Below are 27,793 nucleotides of genomic sequence, written 5' to 3'. Positions count from 1 at the left end.
AATCAAGCAAAAATAACAAAAGGAAAAAAACAACAACTGTGATACAGTGCAGTCCATGAACAGCAAAAATGTTAAAACTTGTGACAACTTACCCGAACTTGACAAAAAATATCTTTGAAATAGAGAGAGAGAGAGAGAGAGAGAGAGAGAGAGAGCTTTTTGCACAAGCTGTTTGAAACCAGCAAAGATAATTATTACTGTCAAAAATTAACATGTATGGAATTGAAAACCTTATAATCACTGAGATAATAACATTTTAAAGGTAATTTCCCCTTGTGTTCCCCTTATAACGCAGATATTTGTAAATGTATCTAAATCTCTTTAATAATTTTACACTGAGTTACTTGCTGTGTGGGTTGTGTCTGCACTGCATATTTAAAAGGATAGACTCTGGGAAATGAGTGTGTTTATAAAAATTATCAATAATTAATAATATAACCTAATGCATAACATAATTGAAAACTAAAAAGTGATAATACGCAGTTACCTTTTCTATGTTGCCAACATAATTTGAATGTCCTGTAGTTTTAATTCATTAGGAACTCTTTGACTCATTGGACAGCCGGCGATGTGATTCAGGACGGAAACACACATCTGAGGAAATTGGCTGGATGTGATGTGAACCTCCCCCTGCTGCGCTCTGTGTGTGTGTGCGCGCGCGCTCACGGTCCAGCAGCTCGCGCTGCAGTCACCCGTCAATGGGACACTCACGTTAAGGACTTTTGTGGCTCCTTCGCGCGAATCATAAACACTGTAAAGTTCTGTTTTGGGAATCAGAATACTTTTGCCTGTTCATTGTGAAAATACACTTATGATTGACAAGTATGGGAACTACGCGTGGAATCGTTTGGGGAGACATCGCTGTGCTCCTTCTTCTCCTATCTGAAGGTAAGGATTAACAGTCTGATGTCACCTCGCGCGAAGTGTACGATATCTAGCCCTCTTTGTGTGGGATAACAACTGTATTGAGATCTAAAATTGGTGAATTACTGTTCAGAGACAGTACTTAAGCTGTACACTTGTCGTATTTTAACTTAAATAGAATTGTCGCCTCTGGTGTGCATCCTTCAGAAACCAGTGACAACACAGGGGCTGTGTGTCAAAACCTAGAGAGCTACCTACCTAGACTATGTTTTGAGCAACATATGCTCCTGTAGCATCTCAGATGACTCCAACGAACCTTTTTTTATTCCCTTGTTCTTCAGAAATCCTCCTAGATCCACAGATCTGAAGAAACTGTAATGTGACATCACATACTTCTTTTCATTTCAAAAGAACCCTAGATAGTGTAAATTGTTCTTTATAAGAGGGTTCTTTGCTGAAAAAAATAACCTCTATTTTGAAGGGTGTTGAGAGGTAACTCAGTAGTTTTTGAGACAACGCAATGATAGCATAACTCTGCTCTTTTTCTGCATGCTTTTCTTTTCCTTTTTCCTGAATATATATTAAAATATGAGGCCTCATAATTTATATAAATAAATCTGGAAAGACAGTAAGCTAACCTTTGAATATTGTGTTCTCTTGATTACTTTGATTTTCTCAAGCATGTTTTTGACTCATGGAAAACATTTTATTCTGTTAACTTATCGAAAAGTGAATGATTATCTAAAATTAGCAAGGATACACTAACAAGTCAGTTTTGCTTCCTGGAAATTATGGATTTCATTTGAGTAATGAAGAGCAAAGTAATGTATTTCACAGTTTTTGTTACTATTTTTAATAACAATTTTATCATAATTATACATTTCATAAAACATAATTTTACTTTACTATCTTACTTACATTTAGTTTCATTTTGCACCCTATTATCTCTGTAACGTTGGCAACAAACAAAAGAAAATACAGAATTCATCTGTATATCCAGGGGGTCTGCATCTGCCCCCCACACACGGGCCACTGTATGGTACTGGAGAGAATTACCAGACAGTTTCATAGAGGCAATCTGGAGCTGAAGCCAAAATATGTGCAACCCTAATGTGCCACATGGTCCGTGCAAGAAGTACGCATGTCTCTATATACGTCATTATATTATAATCCCATTTAAAACCTCTCTGCCCAACTGTACTAACACACCTCTCTCAAAATAACTGGAGTTAACTAGAGTCGAACACGTTCCTGAATAGATCCTGTGGCCAGTTGCATTAAAAAGGAACGGTCACTTCGCAACAGCTTGAATACTGACAAAAGTGAAACATAGCAGAGGTTTCACAGCTATTCTGGTCATTCGGAAGACATTTGGCAGTGTGTGAATGCAAAAGTGTTGCATTTGTTTTAGCTCAATAGTGGTTCTTGGATGGCAATGATTGTGGTGACTGAATGATCATTACTTAAAGAGTCAAAAATAAAGATGTATTCTAAAGTTTACTGAATCTCTCAGTCTAAATAATGGGAAATTAATGATCTTGTTGACTCATCATGTATTCATCTGTCCAGTAAACTACCAGGAATTATATAATCAAATACAAAATTTCCAAAAATGACTTCATTGTGCTTTTTGATTATCATATTACTAGATATATTAATATATAATGCTTAGTGTGGTATGACTGAAAGGCAATTGCAATGCTTATTGAATTATAATAAAGCATTTTAGGGAGTTAAAAACATAAAGTTAACTATAACAGTATATAACAGAAACAAACATATTTTTGATGTGAGCTGATATTCTCATGAATCTCTATTAATAATTGCTTTTATTATAATTTTAAGAATAGTTTTGACTTTATTTAATATATTAATTTTTCCATCCACTCTTCTCTGGGGGCAGTGGCTCATCATGTGTCTTATTTTTCAGTACGAGTTTACATTTTAATCAATCGTTCTCAACACAAACTTTTAGAATTTACCATATACATTTACGTGAATATTATCTTGGTAATCACCAGGTGGTAAAGAACAATACGATTAGATCTCATCCTATTGAATGGCTCTTGTTTTAACCTTTGTTCGAGATGATGCGGAAGCACCTTGATTCTTTGCCGTGAGGAAAAACAAAAGCCTGGAGCCGAGAGGTGGTCAGAGGGCAGGTGTGCAGCAGGTGTGCTTAGCTCTGGGCAAACACATTGTGTTTGTCTTCCGAAAGGAAAATACTGCCAGTAAAATAATAGAGTACACAGCTCTCTGATAACAGATGAGGCTTAAAACCCCTCATTAAAGACACAGGATGGTTGGCAGCGCCTCCCGCAAAATGGATCTCATCTATTTTATGACAAGCCATCCCATGAAAATGGATGATGACAAAAGCAATGGGTTTTGTCCATGTTGGGGATGCATGTAATCGTGTCTGGTGTCGCCACACTTGCTTTGATGGTTTGACATTTAAAATACAGTTTGTTTGGCTGTTTTATGCAGTTGTTTGTCCTTGAATGCGTCATTAGTATAGTGATGCAAGATCTCTTGTTTGCTGTTGATAAGAGCTCAAGTTTTCTCCTTTGTCATACGTTTCTTTCTTTACTCTATGCTAGTCACCAAATATATGGTTGACAATTTATTTTTTATCAGTATCTTCTGTGCATGCTATTCATTTTCAGCAATGCAAATGCTGCATATTGTAAATAAAGCAATAACATTTTTTTTAAATTAATAGACGACTAATAAGGCGATGAGCTTCTTTAATGAAGGAGAGTATATGTGTGATTTATAATGAAATATATCCTTTGACCTCTAAAGTCACACAGCTGTCCATTGCTTTCCATCATGCTAGTTGTTTGCATAAAATAAGTCCAGACCCCATGTCATGTATTGTGTGTGAGGCATTGATTTGTGGATACACAGCTCTGACCCTGTTACTTTATCTGTTGGAGTGCCATGGCTTCTAACCTCTGAAACCCTCACCCAAGAAGTATTTCCCTATGATCAGGCCACATGAGATTGCCCATCCAATGGGAAGTTACATTAGGGAATCAAGTTCAAAGCACCTCACAATCCTTCCCTGCATTAGGACAATCATTTTCATCAACTGTCATTGCAGACCAATAAATCTCCCTTTGATACGTTGCACTGTTTTATTTTGGACTTTATTGCATTAAATGGTTTAGTTTAGTTTGTGTCTTTAGCAATGTATATACAGGAAATCCTGCCAATTTCCTCAGCGTCATCACTTTCAGCATGATTGGAAAAACAGATATGATTTAGGTAGTTGATTTTTCATATTCTCTATGCAGATCATTGTTCATACCTTAAAGAAAGAGGCCAGATCACTCATTTAATTTATTTTAAATCTTTAATGAAGTTCAATGACCTACTATTTTCAACTTTTTAGCAACATTTTATACTGCCTTTAAAGGAATATTATTTAGTCCCCTTGTAGTCAATCATTTCATCCATTAAAACTCATCTTTGATCACCAAAATGAAATATTTAAACGTTTTTTACTGTGAAAAAAATTTCTTTATGCCTTAAAATAGCTTGAATGTAACTCTGCATCCTTGCTTCATTTAGTATACATGGATTTATGAATATGATAATTAGCCCCGCCTCCACTCACTCACACAAGCTCAGAGATCCACTCGGTCAACTTACTGAGGTAAATACTGCACAATGGTGTTGTCTTTTACAACATCGGACACATTTTGGTAATTAATATGATTAGCCTTTTACTCGACTATGTTATCAAACAGCTAATAACGTGTTGCTAATGTTAAACAAACCATGTTCACGTTCGCCATCTCTGAGTCAGACAGCTGCCTTCTAACAATCAGTACATACGCTTTAACAACTCAGAATGTCAGTGGAGAAAGGCATATAGTTCAGTAACATCGTAATATACATCAGACATACATACACCTAGCTTCTCTTGAGACTCCCCTGCTTCAGAGCGGTAACAGTCCCTCCAGGATTTTGCAATTCTGCGATCGCTGAATTTTTCGCAAAATCAAGCAAACTCCGCAATATTCAGAGGAGCTTGCATTTTTTCTTAATTGCCGCAGATTTTCGACAGGAGTTCAGAGCAGTGGGCCGATCTCGATCACACGACACCATTATTACACAGCACTGGGAAGAAAGCACTTGAATTCACCACAGAATTAATAACATAACTGTGAAATCTTGTGAGAAGCATTCACATTTGTCGCAGAATTCTCTGTTAAACCGCAGATATCAGATCAAGCAGTGCCGATGTGGAAATCGTTTGATCTGATATCCGTGGTTTAACAGAGAATTCTGCGACGAATGTGAATGCTTCTCACAAGATTTCATAGTGATGTTATTAAGTCTGCGGTGAATTCAAGCGCTTTCTTCCCAACATTGTGTAATCTGAAAACCATGAGAAACATTGTGCCATGAACACAAAGTGTAGGCTAGTGTAACGTAGTAACACTTGTGTTAATAACTTGTGAGTAATAACTTGTGGCAGAAATGGTCTGTTTTAAAGTGCTTTTAAGTGCTTCACACAAATTTTCCCACTACTTCAAAGCTTTAAATATTGCACAATTTGAATGTTATTTTAATGTGATGTCCAAAACATTATTTGTTCATCCTTCATAGTTTGTCCCCATTTGTAAAACTAAAGTTTGACAATGTAGAAATTTAGAAATAAAAAAGACAATAAATTACCACTGTTGTATATGCTGCAAAGGAGCACTTATTGGCTTATTAGCCATTTCCATATTTTTAATATTTATTAAATATAATAATAGAATAAAAGTTTATATTATCTGCATCTCAACTCAAGCTCTGTGCTTTTCTGTCAGCCCTCACAAGCGCTGCCAAATCATGGGCTGGTGCCACCTTTGAACTTAATGGCACCAGTGCTACTGCCCTCAAATGTTAGTCTGGAGCCCTGCAATAGTTCTCGAGGTCAGAAAAGTAATAACAATGTTAAAAGAATGTTGTCTGTGGTATATTTTCACAGCAAAACAACAAGAAATGCTGCAAATATTGCTGCAAATTTTGAGAAAAGCTGCCGTAAATTCAGTCATTTTAGGCCGCAAAAATCAGAAAAAAAGTCCAGCGAAATCCTGGTAGGACTTTCTGAGGCCCGCGGGCATGTTGACGTGAAGGCTTTTGTCCTTGAAAGAAGGCTCTTGTCCTCACGATGATCCTTTGTACATGCACATTAATGAATATATCAAAATCCATGTTTAGACTAATTGCAGAGCTTCTGTACCTATTGGAGTCATATCCCAGATTCTTCAGTTAGTTATGGGTCACATTTCTCCCCTTGCATCAGTGGAATCTAATTTGCTTTGGTGGAAGGACAAGAAGACATTGATTGAAATTGTGTCCCAAGGGCGTTTGGGGCTCTCGATTTCTACATGGGTCTTTACATGTTATTTTCTAGTGGTCATTGATGCATGGTGTGTTTGACTGATCATTTACAACAATGAGCAACCAACACAATGGCTTAGTTAGGACTTAACTGTCCTCGTTTGGTCTTGAGTTCGTTTGGAGGGGGAAGGGTGCTGGATTGTGAATGGCTGTCATTTTGAGATTCATTCATTACCTGAAAATGAGTCAGTGGAGTTTCTTAAAACAATTACAAGACTTTTAAAAATGCACATACAACATTGGCATCATAATACTGAAATCATTTTCACTGTGAAAAGTGGTAACCTGCAATTGTTACCTTATTTACATCTGATCTTAAAGCTGCAGTCCAGAAGTTTTGCCTCTTTGTTGCCATCTCTGTTTGAAACCTGCAATTGCAGTTATATGCAGAATTATTAATGTTACATGCATTGTGCATTGGCACGACGGATGAATCTAATGTTTGGCGTCAGTCACCACATCGGTGTGGATACTGTACTTCGGAAACACAGATTTTACGTCTTGGAAGTATGACCAAAATAAGAATTTTCACCGGAAAATGTCATCTGAATAAGTAAGTAACATGTCTGCCACTTTTGTTCTGACCAACTGAGGAAAAAAGCATTAGGTCTACAATAAATTGCGCTACCAATGGTGATTAAATGTAACGATCGCTTAGCTTGGATCATGCCAAACTGTAAATTATTATTATTGTTATTATTATTATTATTATTCTCAAATTGTTAATGTTAACAACATCAGCATTGCGTGCCTATGTGTATTTAGTGTGTATTAGCGTTACCTGTAGATTTCAGGTTCTGTAGCCACTTTTGCTTTTGACTACCGGTGAATCTCCAGTTGTCACTGATGACTGTTATTTGGATCTTTCTGGATTACAATCCGCCATCAAAATGATAAGTTTAATTATTTCAGCTGCTATGAGAAAAGGCTATAAATGATCCACTACAAGCAGCATCCTCACATGATAGCTGGGACTTTCTGTTTACAGATGTGACGTAATGACGCAAAGACGAATGGCTGCATGCTTGAATTTCCCGCGGAATCCCACCAGTACCACTCTTATTATAAAACATTATTACAAGCTTACCGTTGTGAATCGAGCTAAGGTAAGGAGATAGTTTTGAAAACTGGCTGGTTATATACTTGATAATTTTTAACCAAAAAAGTTACAGACTTCAGCTTTAATTTTAAATTCAGATTTGTTTGGTGTAATACAATATATTTTATTTGTTTTACTGATTGTAAATAATATTCTGACTTAAATAAAATCACTTCATTTACATTTAAGGTTAGCATCTTTTTCAGTACATGGGTGGCTTTATATTGCACTCTTAAAATGCAAGGCTTAGCATTTAGGAAATGCCAGCTCTTGATGACCTAATGACTCAAACTCACTAGTCCATGTAAATTCACCCACTGGCCCATTTCATCCTGCACTGTGAATTTTAAGACTCAGCAGGTAAAAGCCACAAAAACGTCAGTATGTGCAGTTTGAAGCAGTGGAGGTGAACGCTGAGGAATATACTGAGCAATGGATCACACTGGAGGTTATTTCAAAATATAGCACAAAATAGTAAAGAAATGTGAAAGAAAGACTTCCAGGTTTTGTTTCTGTTTAGTCTAATCTTGATTGTTGTTTTGTCTCTGTCTCTGGCTTATATTAGAACATTAAGTGAATAATGTTGGTAATTGCTTATGGTAATGATACCATCCAAGAGAACATGTTGTTCAAAGGTCCCTCATTTATGAGCTCTAATGTCCCGTCTAATCCCAAAAGAGATTATAAAGTAAATTCAAACATACTTCCTTATCCCACAGGAGATGTGAAATTAGATTTCTTAATGACGGACGTCCATTCCGTGCTTACATTGATGGGATGCTGAATTACATTTCTGACATTGAATTTCTGATGATGATGGATATATATGGTTGTTTGATAACAGCTTTAGATATACACTTTAGATATGTTTAATTGTACCCTTGTCTGATTCTATTATAGAAATCTACCTTGTCGCATTTGGCTAATTCAATAAATTTGTACTAATTGTACAATTCTTGTCCTGACCCTGCTATCTCATACCTTCTCAGTGTCGCATACTAAAGAAAAAGAAACCCGTTCACATTAGAGTGAGGGGAATTTAACCATAATAATCAATAATAATAGTCCCATATTGAATTATAGCGTAATTGGCAGCCTTTTAGTTAATTAAATCGTTGTGGTCACAGAGTAATGATTCTCATTAATATATTATAGAGATGGAGTCTTAATCATTTTGCTTTGTAATTAAGTATGTTTACTTTGATTAGTCCTCTTACACTGCATCCATACTATGTCATATGGATCTTAATTCAGGAAAAAGACATTAGCTGCTCCAAATAATCGGCATAATTTTTATACTTCATTTTATATCCTTTTGTATCTTTCTTATTTATTAGAAACACACTGAGATCAATTATAATGTGAGAAATTCTTATTATTAATAAAAACAATTATTATTTTATAGTTTATTATTTATAATTTTTGATCATGAATACATGTCCGTAGGTTTAGGATGCAGCTACTACACTACTAACATTTAACTTTGCTGATTTTAGGTGGCTTGTAATGTGAGAGTCTGATGGCATCCTTTACATATTTTCACTAAAATGACATGCTTAATGCAGGACAGTTATTGGCTGAATGTGCTCAGCTGTTGATTAATATTGTTATTGATTGGCCTGCAACTTCTCAATTTGGTCATCACTTTGGACAGATGCTGTGCACATTGACCTTGGCTGGAAGGGCAGGGGCCAAGGGGCCGACATCACCATGCTTTATGATGATCCCAAACAGAAAGAAGTTCGGATTGTCAGACTGAATCATTATCAAGATTACACTATATTGATATTTACAGCCGTTGTAGCTGCAGACATGAAGCTAAATGGGAACGCTAGTGATTGCAACAAACACATCCCTGTGTTTACATACAGCATGTCATGAATGGAGCCCTTTGAGGAGTAAGTGGATTATGGAAAGTGGATTGCTCTGACTGCTAGCGTGTTTCCGCCTTTGAGTTGAGTTCAAGGAAATGGCAAGAAAGACCCATGCGCTCTTCCAGCTCCCATGATCTCATAGATGGTACATTTGTGCGGCGGTGTGCATGTTGAGCTAATTGAATTCTTGTCTTTGAGCAGTCCGGTCCAGAGGTCGTCCCCCCATTAACCTGTTCTCTCGCTGAGAGATCTTGCTTGAAAACATGCAGACCTCACCAGAGTGGTGACTGATGCTAACTCAGGACATTGTATATGTCCATTTGGTTTCAAATGAATGCTCTGAAACAACCGTGGATTTATTTATATTCAGAACTGATTGGTCTCTTGTTATTTAATTAGCTTGTTGCATCATCAGAAATGTTTTCAAGTAGCTCAAGAGTCACTTTAGGTTAAGAAAAAGAGAGCTGGCACACCTTCTTTTGACCCATGACAACAATGAACAAATCGCTGATGGAAATTATGTGCAGATGTTTCATATAAGTCCTAATTCAAAAATAATACGACACGTGATTTCACTCGTTAAGCTTATCCTGTCTCGTTTGTGCGTATGTGTGCGCTAAGTTCAAAGTCGATTCGCCTGTGAGCTGAAATCAATATGTCAGATTGCATCATAGTGTTTACAACCTTGATCCATGATGTGGCTGTGAGAGGTCAGACCAGTGAGCCCAATCTGATCAAGTGATCAGCCATAACTCCATATATCCTCCCGCCCTTCTGCCATCATCCTAATACTCACAAAATGCTCATCCACGTGTCACATCCTGTCATACTCGTCTCGCTGAATACCTCATGTCCATCTTGTGATGTCACAGAGTCATTCCTGCTGTGTACTGATTCTCTGAGTTAATTAGCTTGATATAAACTGCTTTCGGTTGGCTTCCGGCCTGGAAATAAATTGAATTTGGAATGATTCAAATCAGTTGGATAGACTGTAGTTTGCAGCTGCCCACCGCAAAAGTTTAGAATTCAAATGACTTAATGTTTGCTTAAGATTACTTCTTACCTCGACTAGGACCATCAAAACACTGATTATTGAGGTTCTAGAAAAGTGTAACAATTAGGCTATGAAGATTATGGTTTTCGTTAAATGCTGAATGTGAAGTGAATGTGCATACACACGCTTTGAACCTGAAAAAGATCATCATATTTAAACTTGGCGTCATGATCAGTGCCTACTTTGTTCTTCATTAAATTTAATCACACAACATTTACGTGAATAATTAAGGCGGAAAACTGATCGATACATTGAAACTGCCGTTTGAACAGTGTTGTTAGAGCAATTTATTCATGCTTGTTGGATCCTTGTCAACGTTTGGTCATTAATCACTGGAAGCATTTGGTTTTTGCCAACACTTCTCTACTTCTCTATCTTCAGATTGGAACTCTAGCTAACTAATTACTGAATACAACACGGTTGGCTCTGTTTACACTTGGCATTATCTTGTGTTTACATTTGACCACATCAGTTAGCTTCTGTAACCAGATAACAGGTCGGATCTCTTTTCCTTGCACAATTAATTTAAAAAAAAATTGAAATTACAATTTCAGCTGCCGCAATTAAGTAAACATAGAGTGTTAGAAAGTATTATATTTAGATGTACTACATCAAAGGTTTCTATTTACAGCATGTTTTTTCAGCATTGAGAACAGATATTATATTGCAATTGCATTTTTAAATCATGAAAATGTATGATAATGTCAACTTTTGACTGTCAGATCAAATAATGTCAAAAGTTTTATCAAAAGTAATTACTTCTGGTTCATTTATAACACAGGAAATGTTGGGTCAAATTGAAAGTATTGCATTGTGGGATACAGTGTTGCAGTGTGCTCTGTTGTATACTGCACAATTTGACATAATATTCTTTCCATACAGAAAATGTGCATAGTATATACTTTTGTATTAAGAAATATTTGGATAAGTGGTCACCCTCGCTTATATGCTTACATAATTTGTGCAGTTTCCAGCTGTCAGTCACAGTCCCTGGATTCTGCAGTGGAGCAACAAGGCAAAGGGTTTTGCTTGCATTACCATGTTCTTAGTCTGGGAATCCTTATCCCAGGAGGACCACACAACTACTCCAATTTCATGCGTTTATTTAAGTACAAACGAAAGTAAATGCCATCAGCCCTGCTCTGAGTCTCAGAGTGGCATAGCTCTGCTAAGCACTCCACCTGATACACTGACACAGGATGATGAATGAGTGTCACAGCAAATCCAGTGGCTTGTTCAACACAGTATCTGCATCAGCTAAGATTAATGCTGCCATCCCTCAGCTCTCCTGCAGCTATGGTTTATGAACCAGGCGCACAAGCCTTTCTTTGTACTATTGACTTTCTCTGAAAAATGCACCTGAAATACAACATGGATCTCACCTAACACGGCTCAGACAGCTTCTTTTAAAGAATGAATCTTCAAAAGTTTTTTTTTTTTTTTAGGTTCAGAGTTTGGTCATGGCACACCTGTTACAGTTTTATGTATGGTTTTATTGCATTTTTTTTAATATTTTTTTCTATTCTATGCATTATATTAACAGGAAAAATATTTTTAAAAACCTATAAAATGACATTTCTTTCTTGAATAGACATATTTTGTACTGAAACAGGAAGATAGGGTGGGACATTTCAAAAGCCTCATCCTTTGTTTAGCATATATCCTTTAGTTCAAGTCACATTCTTGAGCCGTTATTTGCTACTTTATAGAGCAGGAAGATAGCATCACCCTGGTTCCCTAGACAAAAACCCAGTAGGATTTTTCCAGTGGCTTTAGGATTATTGCAGAAAATAAGCTTTGTGACCAACAAAAGTTTATGATTCTTACGTTCATCTTTTGTTCATCATGATTTTCACAAATAAACAAACCCGATCTCCTGGCACTGCATATCTATAGCACTTTTGTACTTTAATTTGGCATGCTCTTTAAGTGCCGAAATCAGGAGTCATTTTTCCTAAACACAACTTTTATGAATTTTTAAGCCTAAATTCAGACGGTTAAAATAGAAGAGCTAAATGTAGGCTATAAACAAACTACACCACAGTCACATGACTTCAACGTCACCACCATTAGGCTTCTGACAACTCTTTCAGTCTTCATTTAAAAACATTTTCCCTTTGAGTTGAGTTAGAATTATTTGCAAGAGCATGATTATAAACTCAATGATGATGTAAAAGCAGACTAGTAAATAGATGAGTTTACCTGTTTGGCGTGGTGACGTTTAATTTCCTTGACAACCTCTGTAGTCCCATTTAGTCACTTTAAAAAGTCACAAGAGGGTATTACTGATATATTTTATGTTGTAGAATAAAATGTGAAAATATCTTCATCTTGTGCTCACCACACACCCTATTTCAGGCATTTAACCAAAACCCAGTAAAAAAAATTGACTTCAGGACGATGGAACTGGAAGTGATAAATTGCTTTTTCCCGGATTTTGGCCTTCAAAATATGTCATATCTGCAGCACTGTATTGCAATTGCTATTCAGAGGCAGGTGGTTTTATGGAGGGGCATTCTCATTCTAGAAAGCATTTGATTGAATAAAAAGTTGGGCGTGAGTGTCATCAACGTTTTTGATCCATTTCCCTAGATGATAAAGACTGTAAATGTAAGCATTTATATCTGCTAAACATTTGTGTTACCTTTATCAGTACATTAGAATATTGATGGTTTCAAATCTAATAGATATGCACTAAAAACCAAATAAGTTTAATTTTGAATTCATGAGGTCTTTAAAGAATGTTTTATGTCTGCAAACACGACTGGTGATCCCATAAAGGAAAGGAACACGAACCAGTTCTGTGTTGTCTTTCTGTCTTGACAAGGCATTTAATAAAAATGGTTGTAGTGTTCCTGACTGCGTCTCCATCCTTCAGGAAGGTTGGCCACATTGTATCCATCAATCCGGCCTCCTGTCATCCCAGCACAGCTAAATTAAATCAATGTCTGAAACCAGAGACAAGGCTTCAACTGCAGCAACAGAAATAGAAAATCTAGTTTTGCTGTCTGCTAATGATATTAGTACGTTCCTAAGTGGCCGCCCACCGTCGTCGGACAGGAACACAGGAGAGATATAATTACAGCCTGAACACTTGCATCTCCATTTACTGGTAAAACACATGGGGATCTTACAGTGTTTTATAGATTACCCTTCCCCCCACCCCCCATCCACACTCGTCCTGCAGGTAATGATTCATTTCTAGGCAGTATTATGTTATCCACTGTAATTAAACTTCTCAAGGTGAACCCAAGGAGAATTGGAGACCGCATCATATTGACCATGTGAGAAATTCATTAAAAGACCAGTGTCAATGTCATATGAGACGCTGTTTCATTTTTCGATGACAGAGGAGCGAGGGCTATTTCAACAGAAAAGCGGATGTGTTTAATGAGTTCATTGTGTAACCTGCCTACTTGTGTGGACGTTTCTGTTGTACAACAGATTGAGATAAGAAGCAGATCAATAAGGGGAGATTTGATGGAGTTAATTGCAAACTATTGAATGCATCATGTGCCAGAGGTTAAATTGTGTGTTTTTTAAATTGAATGTTCTTTTTTATCATTTAGAGAGGATCAACAGCTTAATGTTGCTTTACCAAATGCACTTGCACAAAATACCTTTAAACAGTAAAGATTATTTGAAGAAATGCTCATATTGTTCATTTGTGGCAAAATGTTGATTACCACGAAAAAAATAATAATAATAACAACAATTTGGACTCGTCTTTAAAACAAAAAGAAAAAAAAATTTAGGCAATGGAAATTAATTGGAGCCATTTTTTTAAAGCAGAAATGTGAAGATTATAATTTTAGAATCTTACATAACACTTACATTAATTATTTTTTTATATAATTTCTGTATTATTTGAGCTGTGAAGTAGTTGACATTTTTATGGTCATTTTAGGTGTAAAGTTTTATGACAACAAAGTTGTAAAATTTGATTTTCTAACCTTTTCTTTACACAGAGGAGGTTTGTAAGCAATTGAGGTTTTTTTTTGTTTTGTTTTTTAGGTAAAGGAGGAAGAGGTTAACATTTATTGAACCCAAAGTATTTCTTCATGGGAGTGATTAAATTGCTCAGTTTTCTTTATTGGTGACGGGTATATTGAGGATTGCCAAAGTTAACAATGGCTGGAATCAGACTGAAATGATGAATCTCCACAATGCACGCAGTATGACATTTCTTGTGTATTTTGGACAGGTTCACTTGGACTGTATTTTCCACAAAGTGTCTACACAGAAAGCATCTTCGTGGGTCAGCCGCAGGGATCACCAGTGCTTCAGGTCCATTCAATGCTGGAAAGCTCTAAAGAGAGGCCCTATTTCTTCCTGTGCTCCCACAGAGAAACTTTTGCACCATGGTTTCACATGGATGAGGCATCTGGAGTCCTTTCAATGAACAAAACCCTAGAGTGGAGTGATTTCAGTAGTATACGTGAGTTTGACATAGCAGTTTTATTTCAGACTGAACTATTGCAATGTTACTCACTATTTTAATGATACATCACATCATCTATCAGAGAACACTGTACTGATGTTAAAAACTTAGTCTCTAAAAGTAGTCTCTATTGTATGACTGAAGCTAATAGTTTTATTATTTTTGTCTAAAGCCTAAATATGCTTAAAACATATTTCATTTGATTTATTTAACTAAGATAAATTTACTTGAGATCCAAAAACATAATAAATCTCTTTTGTCATAGAATGTCTTCATTAATTAAGTTTACATATTGTTTATGTGTACAATACATCTCAAAATTTGTTAGATTTTTAGGTTAAAACAAGAAAAAAATGCCTTTGAGGTAAGAAATATTAAGTCTTAATTACTCTCTGTATTAAATATTCTCTGCAAATCTCAAGCAATTTTGCTTCAAAAGTGTTTTTTGTTTTAAGGATGTGTAGATATTTTTTCTAGTCCAAAAATACTGATTACAAAAATATTTTTTTGCAATGCAGTGTAATGTTATTATGTATATTTACAGACAATGTTTCAAGAGAATCCTGTCAGGTGAACAATGGGTTAAATGACACTCTTGTTAAAGCACTCATGCCTCAAAAACATGCCTCATGATATCTCTCCTCCAGGCAGCAGCTCGGGCAGGTCCCAGAAGGATCTCAACCTGAAGGTCGGAGTCTCTCCAGTGCCCCCGCAGAAAGGGATGTGCATGTTCCTTCCCAAAGTGGAGGTCAAACTGGTGTTCATTAATGACACAGCGCCCTCCTGTGGTCAGGTCAAGCTGAGCACTTTGTGCTACCCTGATAAGGACTCAAACCCCCACATCATAGAGAACCGTATGCCAGGGGCCCTGCGGCAGCTCCAGCGCTTTACCCGCATGAGCATTTGCCCCAACTACACCATCAGTTATGGCGTGGAAGCAGGTATGAACCAAACCCAGTGAAAATGTCAATGCTTTTCTGCATATTACAGCACTGTAGCAAATTAGCCAAAAAGGAAATATGAACAATTAATTATAACTCCTTATAATTCATTATAAATACTAACAATAAGTTATAGCAAACCATCAGTTTCTTAGTTCTAACGCACCCTTCTTTAAAAGGGGTAGGGATACTTATTGTATCAAATAATGAGACTAAGTTTGGTACTTGCATGTCTCACCCATTTAAATAAAACTGTCCTGATGCATTTTGTTGAGGCTCCAGTTGATCTTTGCAGAAGTAGTCTTGATGAGAGAGAACCAGTTTGAGTCAGAGGATCTTTGGTGAATGGAAAGACAAGGCCACAGTCTGGCACAAACTTAGGGGACCTTAGAAGACTTCTAGCTCAGCATCATCTTCACATCAGAATTTTTTAGAATCAGCCCGTGATCTTGTGATGAGTGATCTTTTAAACCATAAGGATATCACGCCTCCAGGGGGTCAGAGAGCCAATGGTAACTTAAACTTTCAGAAAGGAAAGTTTATGTTCCTTTGTCTTCGAGCATGATGTTTTTCTTCTGTAATTTGAATGGGTGTTGATGGAGAAACTATTAATGATTTATATAATACTAATATGGTATCAACATATAATGTAAATGATCATTCATACCAAACATGGTATACATGTGACTCATTCAAAGAGTTTAATACATAGGCAAAACACTATAAAAGAACTTATGATTACATAGGAAAATTGGATACATGATTGTTCATATCTCAAGTGTTTATATATAAAGGGTATAGGATTAGGATGGACTGTATATAGACAAAGTGTACATTTATCTCTTTCCTTTGAGTTGTAAACCAGTCTTATCTTGAGGATTGGTCTTTGTTGCTACGGTAAACAGAGGCCTGGTGTTCAGGGATAGCTCTGCCTCATGGTTTGCTTGTTGGAGGAGGGTTATTGTGGATTATTTGTCAAAATTACAAATAATTGTGTGTCTGATCTGTCTCAGTCACTACAGCGCAGTGAGATTAATTTTCTGTTATTGCTTGTATTAAACTCAGAATCTCCAGTTCCATTTGCGGTCGACGGCTCCACTTCAGAACTGGTGGTCACTGCACCTGTGGACCGTGAGGAAAAGGAAGTGTACCATCTAGATATAGTGTGCATGATACAGACAGAAGAAGAGCTGCATAAGTACTTTACTTCTCTGCACTTGAACATCTATGATGAGGATGATAATCCTCCTTACGTGAATGGGACTGACAGTGAGGACATCATAATAGAGTTTAACCGCAGTGAGGTGTGTATCAGACACTGTCTGGCTGTCTCACAAATTCATGGCCTTTTTAAATTCATATATGAAATATGAAAGTAACTGAATAATGGTAATCTGTTTTCTTTTATAGGGTACTGTCTATGGAACTCTGTTTGTATATGACAGGGACACAACGCCCGTTTATCCCACAAACCAAATTCAAAATAAATTGGTGGGCACCCTAATGACAAATGACTCCTGGATCAGAAACACTTTTACTATTGAACACAAATTTAGGGAAGAAAAGGCCATCTTTGGCAATGTCCGCGGGACGGTTCATGAATACAGTGAGTACTTTTTTTTTTCTTTTTCCTTTTTACACAAATAAGCTTAAGACTTTGATTCCATCCAGTCGGAGGATATTAAACAAGTTTAATATTTTGAGCTGATTTTAGATCACGTATTGTTTTCATTTGTCATGCACCTCAGTCATTTAACATTTAGTGTTTTAAAAATTGTTCAGATTTTAAGTCATGTATTGTGTATTCCAGCCTTAACCATTTAAATCTTTGAAATACAGGATGGTTGTTGTATGAACATGACCAAGAGGACTGTCATGTCGGCCAGTGAAACAATTACTGAGAACACATTTAATAACTGAATAGCTTTTTTACATAACATACAGCATTGTTCTTTATTCTGTTGTCTGCCCTCAGAGCTGAAACTCAGTCAGAATCTGTCTGTGACTGAGCAACGTTCATTTCAGTTGGACTACCTGGTCAATGACACCACTTTTCCGGGCCCCGAGGGAACAGTGCTGTTACATTTCAATGTGACTATCCTGCCAGTTCCTATTCGCTTCTCCAATATCACCTACTTCTTCACTGTCTCAAAGAAAGCAACGACATACTCCCAGGTGCTTTAATAATGTTTTTAGTCATTTTGTGGAAGGAGGAGTAGAGAAGTGCTATTGTAAATATTAAAATCTGCAATATTAAGAAACAGATTTGCGATTCCTGAAGATAATACCAGTCTTTGCAAAAGAATACTTTTTATGCAGTAAAAAGAAACATTTTAGGTAAGTTTAGAGTTTATGAAATGTCATATCAAAGCTGGTACAAATTCAATACATACGAACATAATATATATATAGATGTTTAAATAGACAAGAAATACTCAGTTGACCTATATCAATACATTTCTATGCCCATGTTTTCAAGTGCACGTGGAATTATGATTTGTTGTTGTTGTTTTTTTATTTGACAATTTTCATATAATAAATTAAATTGCAATTTACTTCACATATTACTCCAGATGATCCCCACTGATGTGTTGTTTGTTTCTTTATTAGATTGGAAATGTCTGTGTGGACAACTGTCTGAAGTTTAAGGGCATTTATGTCACATATCAGTTAGAGATCGCAGACAGGAACATCTCTGCTGATGCTCAGTCGTGTTACATGGCAGTCAGCCTTGCACAGACCCCAAACGATAAGACTGGTGTGCTCTATGTGAACGACACTGAGGTGTTACGCAGACCGCAGTGCCAAGAGCTGCAGTACGTAGTTATTGCCCAGGAGCAGCAGAACAATTTTCAGGCCAAGACTCAGCTCGTCATCATTTTTGAGGGTGAAGGTAAGGTCAAAAGTTTGCAAGACAATGTCCAGTCATTAACCATAGGTGTGAAAGCAACAGACCTGTTGATCCAGCTGCCAGTGGGATTGTGATTTTGTGCTCTGCTTTTTCCTGTGTGACTGTGCTGCATAGCAGAACTCATGAGGTTGGATGAGCAACGAGTTTTGGCTTGTGCAGAGAAGAGACAACGAGGGGAGTGTGAGGCGTCTCGAGGCCTGGGAGCCCCTACAGGCAGATGCCAGTGGAGACAAGGCAAAGATAAAGGTTACCCACAATTCCCTTGACTTCTAAAGGGGCATAGAATCAAATACACTGCACTTACTATATTACTGTGGAACTGTTTCTATCATTCGAAAGGACAAATTCAGTGTCATTGTGTTACTTTTCCAGGAATATCTAAAAAGTACTCCACCTGTTCCCCTGACCTCCGCACGTGTCCAGATGGTTACTGTGATGCCATTGAGAGCAAAAACATATCCATATGTCCTCAGGATTGCTCCAGTGAGACTTTAAACTTCTACTCTGTTTTGAGGCTTTCATATACTGTTTAGTTAGATCAGCATAATTCTGCAGTTATGCTTTTAGGAAGTGCAACAACTACACTGTAAAAAATCTTTTGTTGATTCAACTCATATTTTGTTATGAGTTTTACTTATTTGGAAAAACGTATCTGACAAATTATAAAGTAATCAGAACTGATTATATTTAGCTATGAAAACTTCACTTTAGTTAGGTGAACTTAAATTGGAGTGTTATGACAACTTCACTTTAGTTAGCTGAACTTTAAGAACTGTAGCTGCAAAGCTGCTAAAATCAATATTGAATGTATTAGTAGAATATTAATTTGTAAATTACATTTGATTTAGGCTAAAACGAAGGCAAATTAAAATCACAGCAACACATTTCAATACACAATTACATTTATTGCAAACGATTCACATTTTGCACACGTGATAAAATCAAATAAATTATTAAATAAATTAATAAATACCCAATGAGGGGGGGCCTCGGACTTGCTGTTCGGAATTGGACCAGTGTCTCTGATTCCTTTAAATAAATGAACTGAAGCGGTTAGGCCGTTTTTTTTTTTTTTTTGGTTTAATTTAATGAATCTGTGCCGATGATTTTAAAATAACATTCACATTTTAATGTCTTTGTAACTCATTTATATACCACAGACAGTAGTGATAATTAAAATAATATTTTCAATTTAGAAATAATGATTTTACTCACAAAAGTTGACTTTTTTTATTTTGTCAAGTCAAATACTTTGGTCAAATCAGTGTTCACAGTAAATTAAGTTTAGTTTACAACAATTTAAAAAAAATTTTGCAAAAAGCCTGCAAAAAATCTAGTACAGTTGTTTCAACCTGCGTATTTGAGTTGAAACAACAATTATACTTGTTCATTCAACTTGTGGCCTAGTTGAGGACAAAGAAACTTAAATTTTCTTGTCTGGACAATCTATGTCTACATAAAGAAAATTAATTAAAGTAATTTAATTGCAAAATTATTTTTTTACAGTGTATAAGAACATGTCTTTTTTTCAGGTCTGCCCATAATTGGGGGTTACGAGAGGGACCTGTATGGAATCAAAGCTGGACATGGGACCTGCTACTGTTTTTCAGGAAAGTGCTTCTGTGAAAAGGATGAATTGCCAGGTGAGCTGTATGATTTTTTATTTTTTACATTTTTCATTAGAAGCTACATAAGATATAAACAGGGCTTGACATTAACTTTTTTGCTCACCAGCCACTGTGGCTAGTGGTTTTCCAAAGTTACAAGCCACTCAGCATTTTCACTGGCCACAATTTTGCTGTTGGGAAATTACATTTTATATAATTAAAGTTGACTTTGACATGCTAAAATTATTTGATTACTTGATACTTGACTACATTTTACTTGATTAGCTAGATTTAAAACCCTTTCGAACATTCAAATGCAGATTAACCACCAAAATCAAGACTAGGCCTACATGGTATATCGGCTGGTATGTACAGGTGGGCAAGGGGTGGGTAAAATGACCATAATATGATACATTTTATAATTGTATGTTATATTTGTTAGGCTATATAAAAAGAACAAAGAAGCAAATTACAAATATAATAGTAAATTAAATAGTCTAAACTCTTTTTTTCAGATACAGTAGGTTTATTTAACATTTATTTAACATCTTTTGTTGTTTGATTAACATTAATGACAGACAGGTATTTAATTGGGCTTCTGAATGCATGTATGTAATATACTGACACATATCTAGTTTTTACCAACCTGTTTACATCCACTTAAGCCATAACCAACTGTATTCACGCGAGATACTCCACACGATGGGCATTTTGACATCTGTGTGTGCGTGTATTTGACTATTCAGCACGCGCGACAAAGAGAGAGCGCACCTGTTGTGTGTCATTCAACGCCATTCCGCCAATCCCGCCTTCACTAACTGCAAGTTAATTAATAACGAATTGTGATCGGATTGTAATTTTGTGTTACGACGAGTTTAGCTACCCTTCATTTGACTGTAGGCTGAAATTATATTTAACCCGCCAAAGTGGCTAGTGGGAGTGGCTGTCTTACCCGCCACAGCTGAAATCTACCCACATTTGGCGGGTTGGCGGGTGTTAATGTCAAGCCCTGGATATAAACATGTTTCCCAGAAGTCAAAATAAGTACAATTTGCCTCAATCATCCAATTCAAAAAGTTTACACCCTCCTTGTCTTATTTCAGCGTGTTGCCTTCTTGAGCATCAGTGAATGATTTCACCTTGTGTAATAGTTGTGTATGAGTCCCTCAATTGTCCTCAGTGCGAAAAGATAGATCTCAAAAGTAAACAGTTACTGTTGAAAAGGATTAAAATATGAATAAGATGCTAGAAAATCAAACAAGAAAATGTGCAGGACCTAAAGGATTTTTCTGAAGAACAGTGAGCATTTTAACTGCTCTGGACAAACAAGGGACTCATGAACAACTATCACAAAACAAAAACAGTCGTTGATCATCTAGGTAAAAACACACCGAGATTAAGATTAAAGGGTACAAAACTTTTGAACTGGTTCATTTGTGTAAAATCACTTATTATTTTGTCAAAATTAAAAATAACAAGCAATTTTTTATAATATAAAGTTACCACAGTACAAATATTAAAGCCAAAAATTTTTATCAATGATTTTTTTTTTAAAGTAAAATCACTAAATGCCTTCCTTCTGCTGGAAAAATAGTCTAATGTTTTTTCTTTAACAGAACCGTTGGGTGAAGCGGTCATGCTTTATCATGAATAAAACACAGCTATCGCCCAATCAGAATCAATGACTGGAACTATATATACAGACAAAAATTGTAATGCTTTGTTTCTAATTGTTTTTCAGAGGCTTTTTGTGACAACACGTGTAAGACCGTCATTGCAACTGGTGTTCTCCTATCCTTCATTGTCTCCATTATCCTGTCCTCATACTTTCTCCACCGTTATCACAAGAGCACACCTAAGCCACCCATCGCCTCAGCTGAAATGACCTTCCGCCGGCCGGCCCAATCCTACCCAATCAGTTACTCAGCCAATAACGTTCGTCGAGCTTCTCTTGATTCCATGGAGAATCAGGTGGCCATTGACACCTTCAAAATACCTGTAAGTGTTGCTCAGTGTCTTTACTTAGTTTTCAGTCCAGTTCATTCATACATGTTGATTTTTTATATAAATTTGAACTGATTAATGAAATTATTATTGAGATTGTTTCTGTTCTGTCCTTTTCTCCTTTCTGTTAACAGGAAGATCCAAAGTGGGAGTTCCCACGAAAAAACCTAGTGCTTGGTAAGACTCTTGGAGAGGGAGAGTTTGGAAAGGTTGTGAAGGCCACAGCTTTCCGGCTCAAAGGAAAAGCTGGATACACTACAGTTGCCGTAAAGATGTTGAAAGGTATGCAGCTCAAAATCCATGGCACAGATGCAGTTTGCATTTGATCAGATAACTTTTTAAAAGCTGGAAAATTCACTCTATAATGAATCCTAAGCATCCTTTTTTTTTCGTCACAGAAAATGCGTCTCACAGTGAGCTTCGAGACCTCCTGTCAGAGTTCACATTGCTCAAGCAGGTTAATCACCCTCATGTAATAAAAATGTATGGAGCTTGCAGCCAGGATGGTAAGACATTTTATTAAAATGCATTTGTTTTTGCTTAGCTCTGTTTGCTCTGTGTGCTTACACAAGTTCCTCTGTTCAGGTCCATTATACTTAATTGTTGAATACGCCAAGTACGGCTCACTGCGGAACTTCCTGAGAGAGAGCCGGAAAGTTGGACCAAGCTACATGAGCAACGATGCCAACCGCAACTCAAGCTACTTGGAAAACCCAGATGAGAGAGCTCTGACCATGGGTGACCTCATCTCTTTTGCATGGCAGATCTCCAGAGGAATGCAGTACCTGGCTGAAATGAAGGTATGTCAGCAGTTTAGGGAATATCCATCACAGAATATCAAATGTTCCGTTTTAAAGAAATGTTATAATGAAAAAAAATGTGTTTAGCTTGTTCACAGAGACCTTGCTGCCAGGAATGTACTGGTGGCAGAGGGAAGGAAGATGAAAATATCAGACTTTGGTTTATCTCGAGATGTCTATGAGGAAGATTCATATGTGAAGAGGAGCAAGGTGATACATTTTGTTCAGTTGCATCATATCCTATCTTTCACAGATGCTTGAATATTTGTCTCATTCATTCTCTAGAATAACTTATTTGGATGCCAAATGTTTCCTACATATGGTTTAATGCAATTTTACAATTGTAAGACTTTATGTCATAATGTGCTCTCAATTTCTAGGGTCGTATTCCTGTCAAATGGATGGCTATAGAGTCTTTGTTCGATCACATCTACACCACACAAAGTGATGTGTAAGTTATGGCACGGTTTCATGCAACACACGTAACTCTAAAGGCCCATTCACACAATAGGACGATAGCATTAACGATAAAGATATAGTTAAAAAAAAATTCTAAATATAAAAGAATAGCAGAGTTCACACCACAACTATCACTGGAATCACTTTTCAGAATGATATTTTCCATCTGATGAACAATATAAACATTGACAGCCAATCAGAATCCATCCTGTTTAAGGAGCTCAAGCATTTAAAGCGGCAGACTACAAAACTGCAGCACACGCTTAGAACAAATGCGTTGGTGTAGACGCTAATATAGTTATCGTTATAGAAATTTTTATAGTTATTGCTCTTGGTGCGTGAACAAGCCTTAACCCTAGCTAACATGTATCTATACAAACAATCTCCACTTCATATTTAACATTTGAAGAATTAGTTCTTGGAATAGGGTTTCTTCCATGACAACTTTCTAATGCAATCTCTCTCTCTACTTTGTTTTCACTAGCTGGTCTTTTGGTGTCCTCTTATGGGAGATTGTGACTCTGGGTGGAAACCCCTACCCAGGCATTGCTCCGGAACGACTTTTCAACCTTCTGAAGACAGGCTACAGGATGGAGAAACCAGAGAACTGCACAGATGAAATGTGTGTTTAACAGTCATCCCGTCATCAGTTGAATGTATTGTAGAATTAAGAGATGAATTAAGAAATCATGTTCCAAAACCACCATGTCATCATGGGATATATATCATTTTAACATTTAAGTTAGCATATTTAGCATTATATGACTTGACAATGTACTTATTTTTTGTGTATTTGTTCTGCATTTCGCTTGTATCATTTATTCAATCAGAGATATTCTGTATCAGGTGATGAATGATCTGTTATGTGATGTAGGTACAATCTGATGCTTCGTTGTTGGAAACAAGAGGCAGATAAGCGTCCCACTTTCTCAGACATCAGCAAAGAACTTGAGAAAATGATGGTGAAAAGCCGAGTAAGAACACAATGAACACTTCCTCTCACATACAATCACACACAAAAAATCTAAACACTTCTGAATGAAATCACAACCTGAGCTGAACCTGACTTTACAAGTCATGTATAAACTTTATAAGTTAAACATGAATAGTATTTACACACTAATTATCTTATGCATACATTACTGTTCAAAGGTTTAAGGTCAGTAAGATTTTCAGAAATTAGTACTTTTATTCAACAAGGACTCATTAAATTGATCAAAAGTGTCTTTTATAATGTTACAAAATTTCTATTAAAAATGTCTTTTTTGGACTTTCTATTCATCGAAGAATCCTGAAAAAATGTATGACAATTTATACAGAAATATTAAATAGCACAACTGTTTTCAACATTGATAATACATTTTTCTTGCATATTGATAATATATGTTTCAGCATATTACAATGATTTTTGAAGGATCATGTGACACTAAAGACTGGAGTAATGATGCTGAAAATTCAGCTCTGCTGTCACAGAAATATAGTAAATACTAATAGTTAGTATAAGTAAATAGTTGTTAAAATAGAAAACAGTTATTTTAAATTGTAATAATATTTTACAATAATACTGTTTTTACTGTTTTAAATAAACGCAGCCTTAGTGAGCATACGAAACACCTTTTAAAAACATTAAAAAATCTTACTGACCCTAAACTTTTAAACGGCAATATATGTTTATTCATTTATGTTGTTATAATGATGAAGAATTCCTCTAGGTAAGTGATAATGTAAAACAAAGGATGAACACAGAAGAACCCTCCTGCAGAGAGTAAAGGTTTTTACTACTTTGTCGATTTTCAACCATCATAACCAAATGTAATTATAACTTAGAATAAATTAAATGTTAAACTAACTTTATTTCACAATTATTATAATTTGACAACCTGCTCTCTAGTGAGGGATGTTGACTAGTGAATAAAGACAAATCTCATCATAATGTAAGTCTTGCTCAAGAAATGTTTATTTTTTGACATGAAATATGTAATGTTACACTAAACAGTTATGGTACCTTTTCTCTCATTGGCATAACTTTGTGTTTCCCTTCATCAGGACTATCTGGATCTCGCGGCTTCCACGCCGGCAGACGCCTTGCTATATGACGACTCCCTCTCTGAAGAGGACACACCCTTAGTGGACTGTAGTAACGCCCCTCTCCCTCGAACCCTCCCCTCCACTTGGATTGAAAACAAGCTCTATGGTAGAATTTCCCATGCATTTACTCGATTCTAATACAGGGAACAAAATCAGTTTATGTTTGTGCCTTCCATAGGAAGTGCTGTGATTGTGCTAACGGCATGGTTGCCAGTGACTTATGAATACTGCTCGTGTTTTATAGACTCAGTTAGTGCTTTAGTGTCTGGATCTAGGGATCAGATGTTTCATTTGGACCTGCTTCCGATGTACTCTATTATTTGAAATATTAATTTTAAAAGGCTTTATTGTCCAAGTATTATTACTACTGATCAAAAATAAATCCATTTTTACACATATTCACACAACTTAATATGTATTATGTTCAGCTAGGAAAATATATTTTAAGATGTGGTTATGATTTACATCATATGTAAAATTTCTATTGGTTTGCAGGACTTTAGGTTAAGTTTTACATTTGAAACAGGTCCCGTGTGCTCTGGATGTGCTCTCTCTGTAATATCATGAACATATTACAGAAAATGAGTGTTTAAAGTAGATGGAGTCAGTTCTGAAAGCAGTAAGGCTTTTGAATTAAACTCTTCTTTTAGATCCTAAAAATATGCAAGACTTTCTTAGCTTTCCCTAAAATTATGGCATTAATAGTAGAATAAATAAGCAATAAAATGGCTAGGAGTAAGACACTTTCTATGCATGGGCTCTTTGATGTCAGTTATTTTTGGGAGTACACACACACACACACACACACACACAACCTTTTAGTGGAGCACCGATGATCTGTTTCATTTAAAAGCATGTACATAGAATGCCAAAGACAACAGGAGCCACAATACTGATGTCATGATGATGTCATAGAATATATGATATCACCACAGTGGAATATTGACATGAATGACCAAAAAGCACTCAAAGGACCAAAGAATGATTTCATGCTCAAATGAACCCGTAATTCATGCTATTTTATATAACTATGTTCAAAAGCTAAGCTGAGTTTTGTTTGAGAGCCTTACTGTCTGGACTTAATGCTTCCTCAGTGCAGAAAAAATGATATGTTCTCGTTTTTAGGCATGTCATACCCGAACTGGCCTGAGAAGAGCCCGGTACCGCTCAACAGACTTGATGCCACTAACCCTGTCTTTACAAGATATGCCAATGATAGTGTTTATGCAAACTGGATGGCTTTGCATTCTCCCGCAAAAATTGTGGACACGCTCGATAGTTAAAAACGCAAACCAAAATCATTGGTGGAAAAGACGTGGGGGGTGGGGAGATGTGTATATTTATATGATACTGTATATATGTTGTATGATGATAAAGTGGGTTCCCTTTTATTTCTGCTGTTGTGTAGAAGATGGGAGGGTGGTAAAAGATTTCATATTGGCTGGAATTGCATAAAACATGCTTCAAGCAGCTCATAGGCAATTGTTACCACAAGGCCCTGTTGGCCATGTTGTATCACTGCATGACTCTGTACAGTTTAATGTCCATGTTTAAGTGCCTGTGCCGCTTCTGTTAGAGAACACCAGTTATAAATGCATGACCGAGACATTCTTGGTCCCACTCCAGGAATTAAAGGGAGCTTCTTTACCATCACCTACTGAAGATGTTTGCCTCAAAGACTGGACATGTTTATTTGGAAAAAAAGCCAAGTTTGTTTCTTCTTGATCATGCGTCATCTGTCATATGACAGAATCAACTACTTTCTGTTTTTTAAATATTCATATTTTGCTCTGTGGTAACTATGAGTTTTGAATATTTCCATAACAGAGTATGAACATGTTTAATTTAATGTCATATGGTGATTTAATTTTCATTCCTTGTAAAGACATTATTTGTGCAACAATAACTAGGCCTACAATACATAAAGCTGAGTGTGATTCCTCATTATGTTGTCAAAACATTACATTTCAATAAATAAAACTGTTAGAAGATGTCAAGGTTTCGTTGTTATTTCATTATCAGACTTAATAAAAGAGTGAAAGAATCATAATTGTTTATATAAAAAGTTTCAAATGTTATAACATCTGGCCATCCATGATAGCAGACACATTTTTATACTGTGACCACAAAAATGAATGAATGAAAGATTTATTGAAATCAGACACAATAAAAGTTTTTCCTCTCATACAAACAAAGTGGAGCAGCAGCACGAACACAAAATAAATAGAACCCTATAAAAGACATGAAA

At 36.3% G+C, this 27,793-nt stretch overlaps 1 protein-coding gene across 2 annotated transcripts; it reads left to right on the top strand.

The window, feature by feature from the left end:
* The first annotated feature begins 640 nt into the window (after window positions 1-640).
* Window positions 641-27,542, top strand: ret (ret proto-oncogene receptor tyrosine kinase). Of its 2 annotated transcripts, none has more exons than XM_051915841.1 (20): window positions 641-888; window positions 14,499-14,732; window positions 15,383-15,676; window positions 16,742-16,980; window positions 17,087-17,282; window positions 17,652-17,851; window positions 18,287-18,569; window positions 18,702-18,833; window positions 18,960-19,070; window positions 20,120-20,230; window positions 21,936-22,192; window positions 22,333-22,480; window positions 22,597-22,704; window positions 22,784-22,998; window positions 23,086-23,208; window positions 23,379-23,449; window positions 23,942-24,079; window positions 24,332-24,431; window positions 25,504-25,651; window positions 26,671-27,542. In XM_051915841.1, the coding sequence occupies exons 1-20, from the start codon at window positions 825-827 to the stop codon at window positions 26,826-26,828; spliced, it is 3,330 nt and encodes a 1,109-aa protein (XP_051771801.1). In that variant the 5' UTR covers window positions 641-824; the 3' UTR covers window positions 26,829-27,542. The 2 variants fall into 2 exon arrangements, with proteins under 2 accessions (XP_051771801.1, XP_051771802.1); XM_051915842.1 differs by having other exon boundaries at window positions 642-888; window positions 18,705-18,833.
* The last annotated feature ends 251 nt before the right edge of the window (window positions 27,543-27,793 follow it).

The sequence above is a fragment of the Ctenopharyngodon idella genome, chromosome 13 (assembly GCF_019924925.1).
Source record: "Ctenopharyngodon idella isolate HZGC_01 chromosome 13, HZGC01, whole genome shotgun sequence".
NCBI lineage: Eukaryota > Metazoa > Chordata > Actinopteri > Cypriniformes > Xenocyprididae > Ctenopharyngodon > Ctenopharyngodon idella.
This window is presented reverse-complemented; position numbering and strand designations above follow the sequence as displayed.

What these genes read in the sequence shown, in the direction of transcription:
- ret (XM_051915841.1), top strand. Translation starts at nt 825, where the DNA reads ATGGGAACTACGCGTGGAATCGTTTGGGGAGACATCGCTGTGCTCCTT. An exon ending in TAGAGTTTAACCGCAGTGAG is followed by an intron (nt 16,981 to 17,086) that starts GTGTGTATCAGA and finishes TTTCTTTTATAG; the next exon opens with GGTACTGTCTATGGAACTCT. An exon ending in CGGGACGGTTCATGAATACA is followed by an intron (nt 17,283 to 17,651) that starts GTGAGTACTTTT and finishes GTCTGCCCTCAG; the next exon opens with AGCTGAAACTCAGTCAGAAT.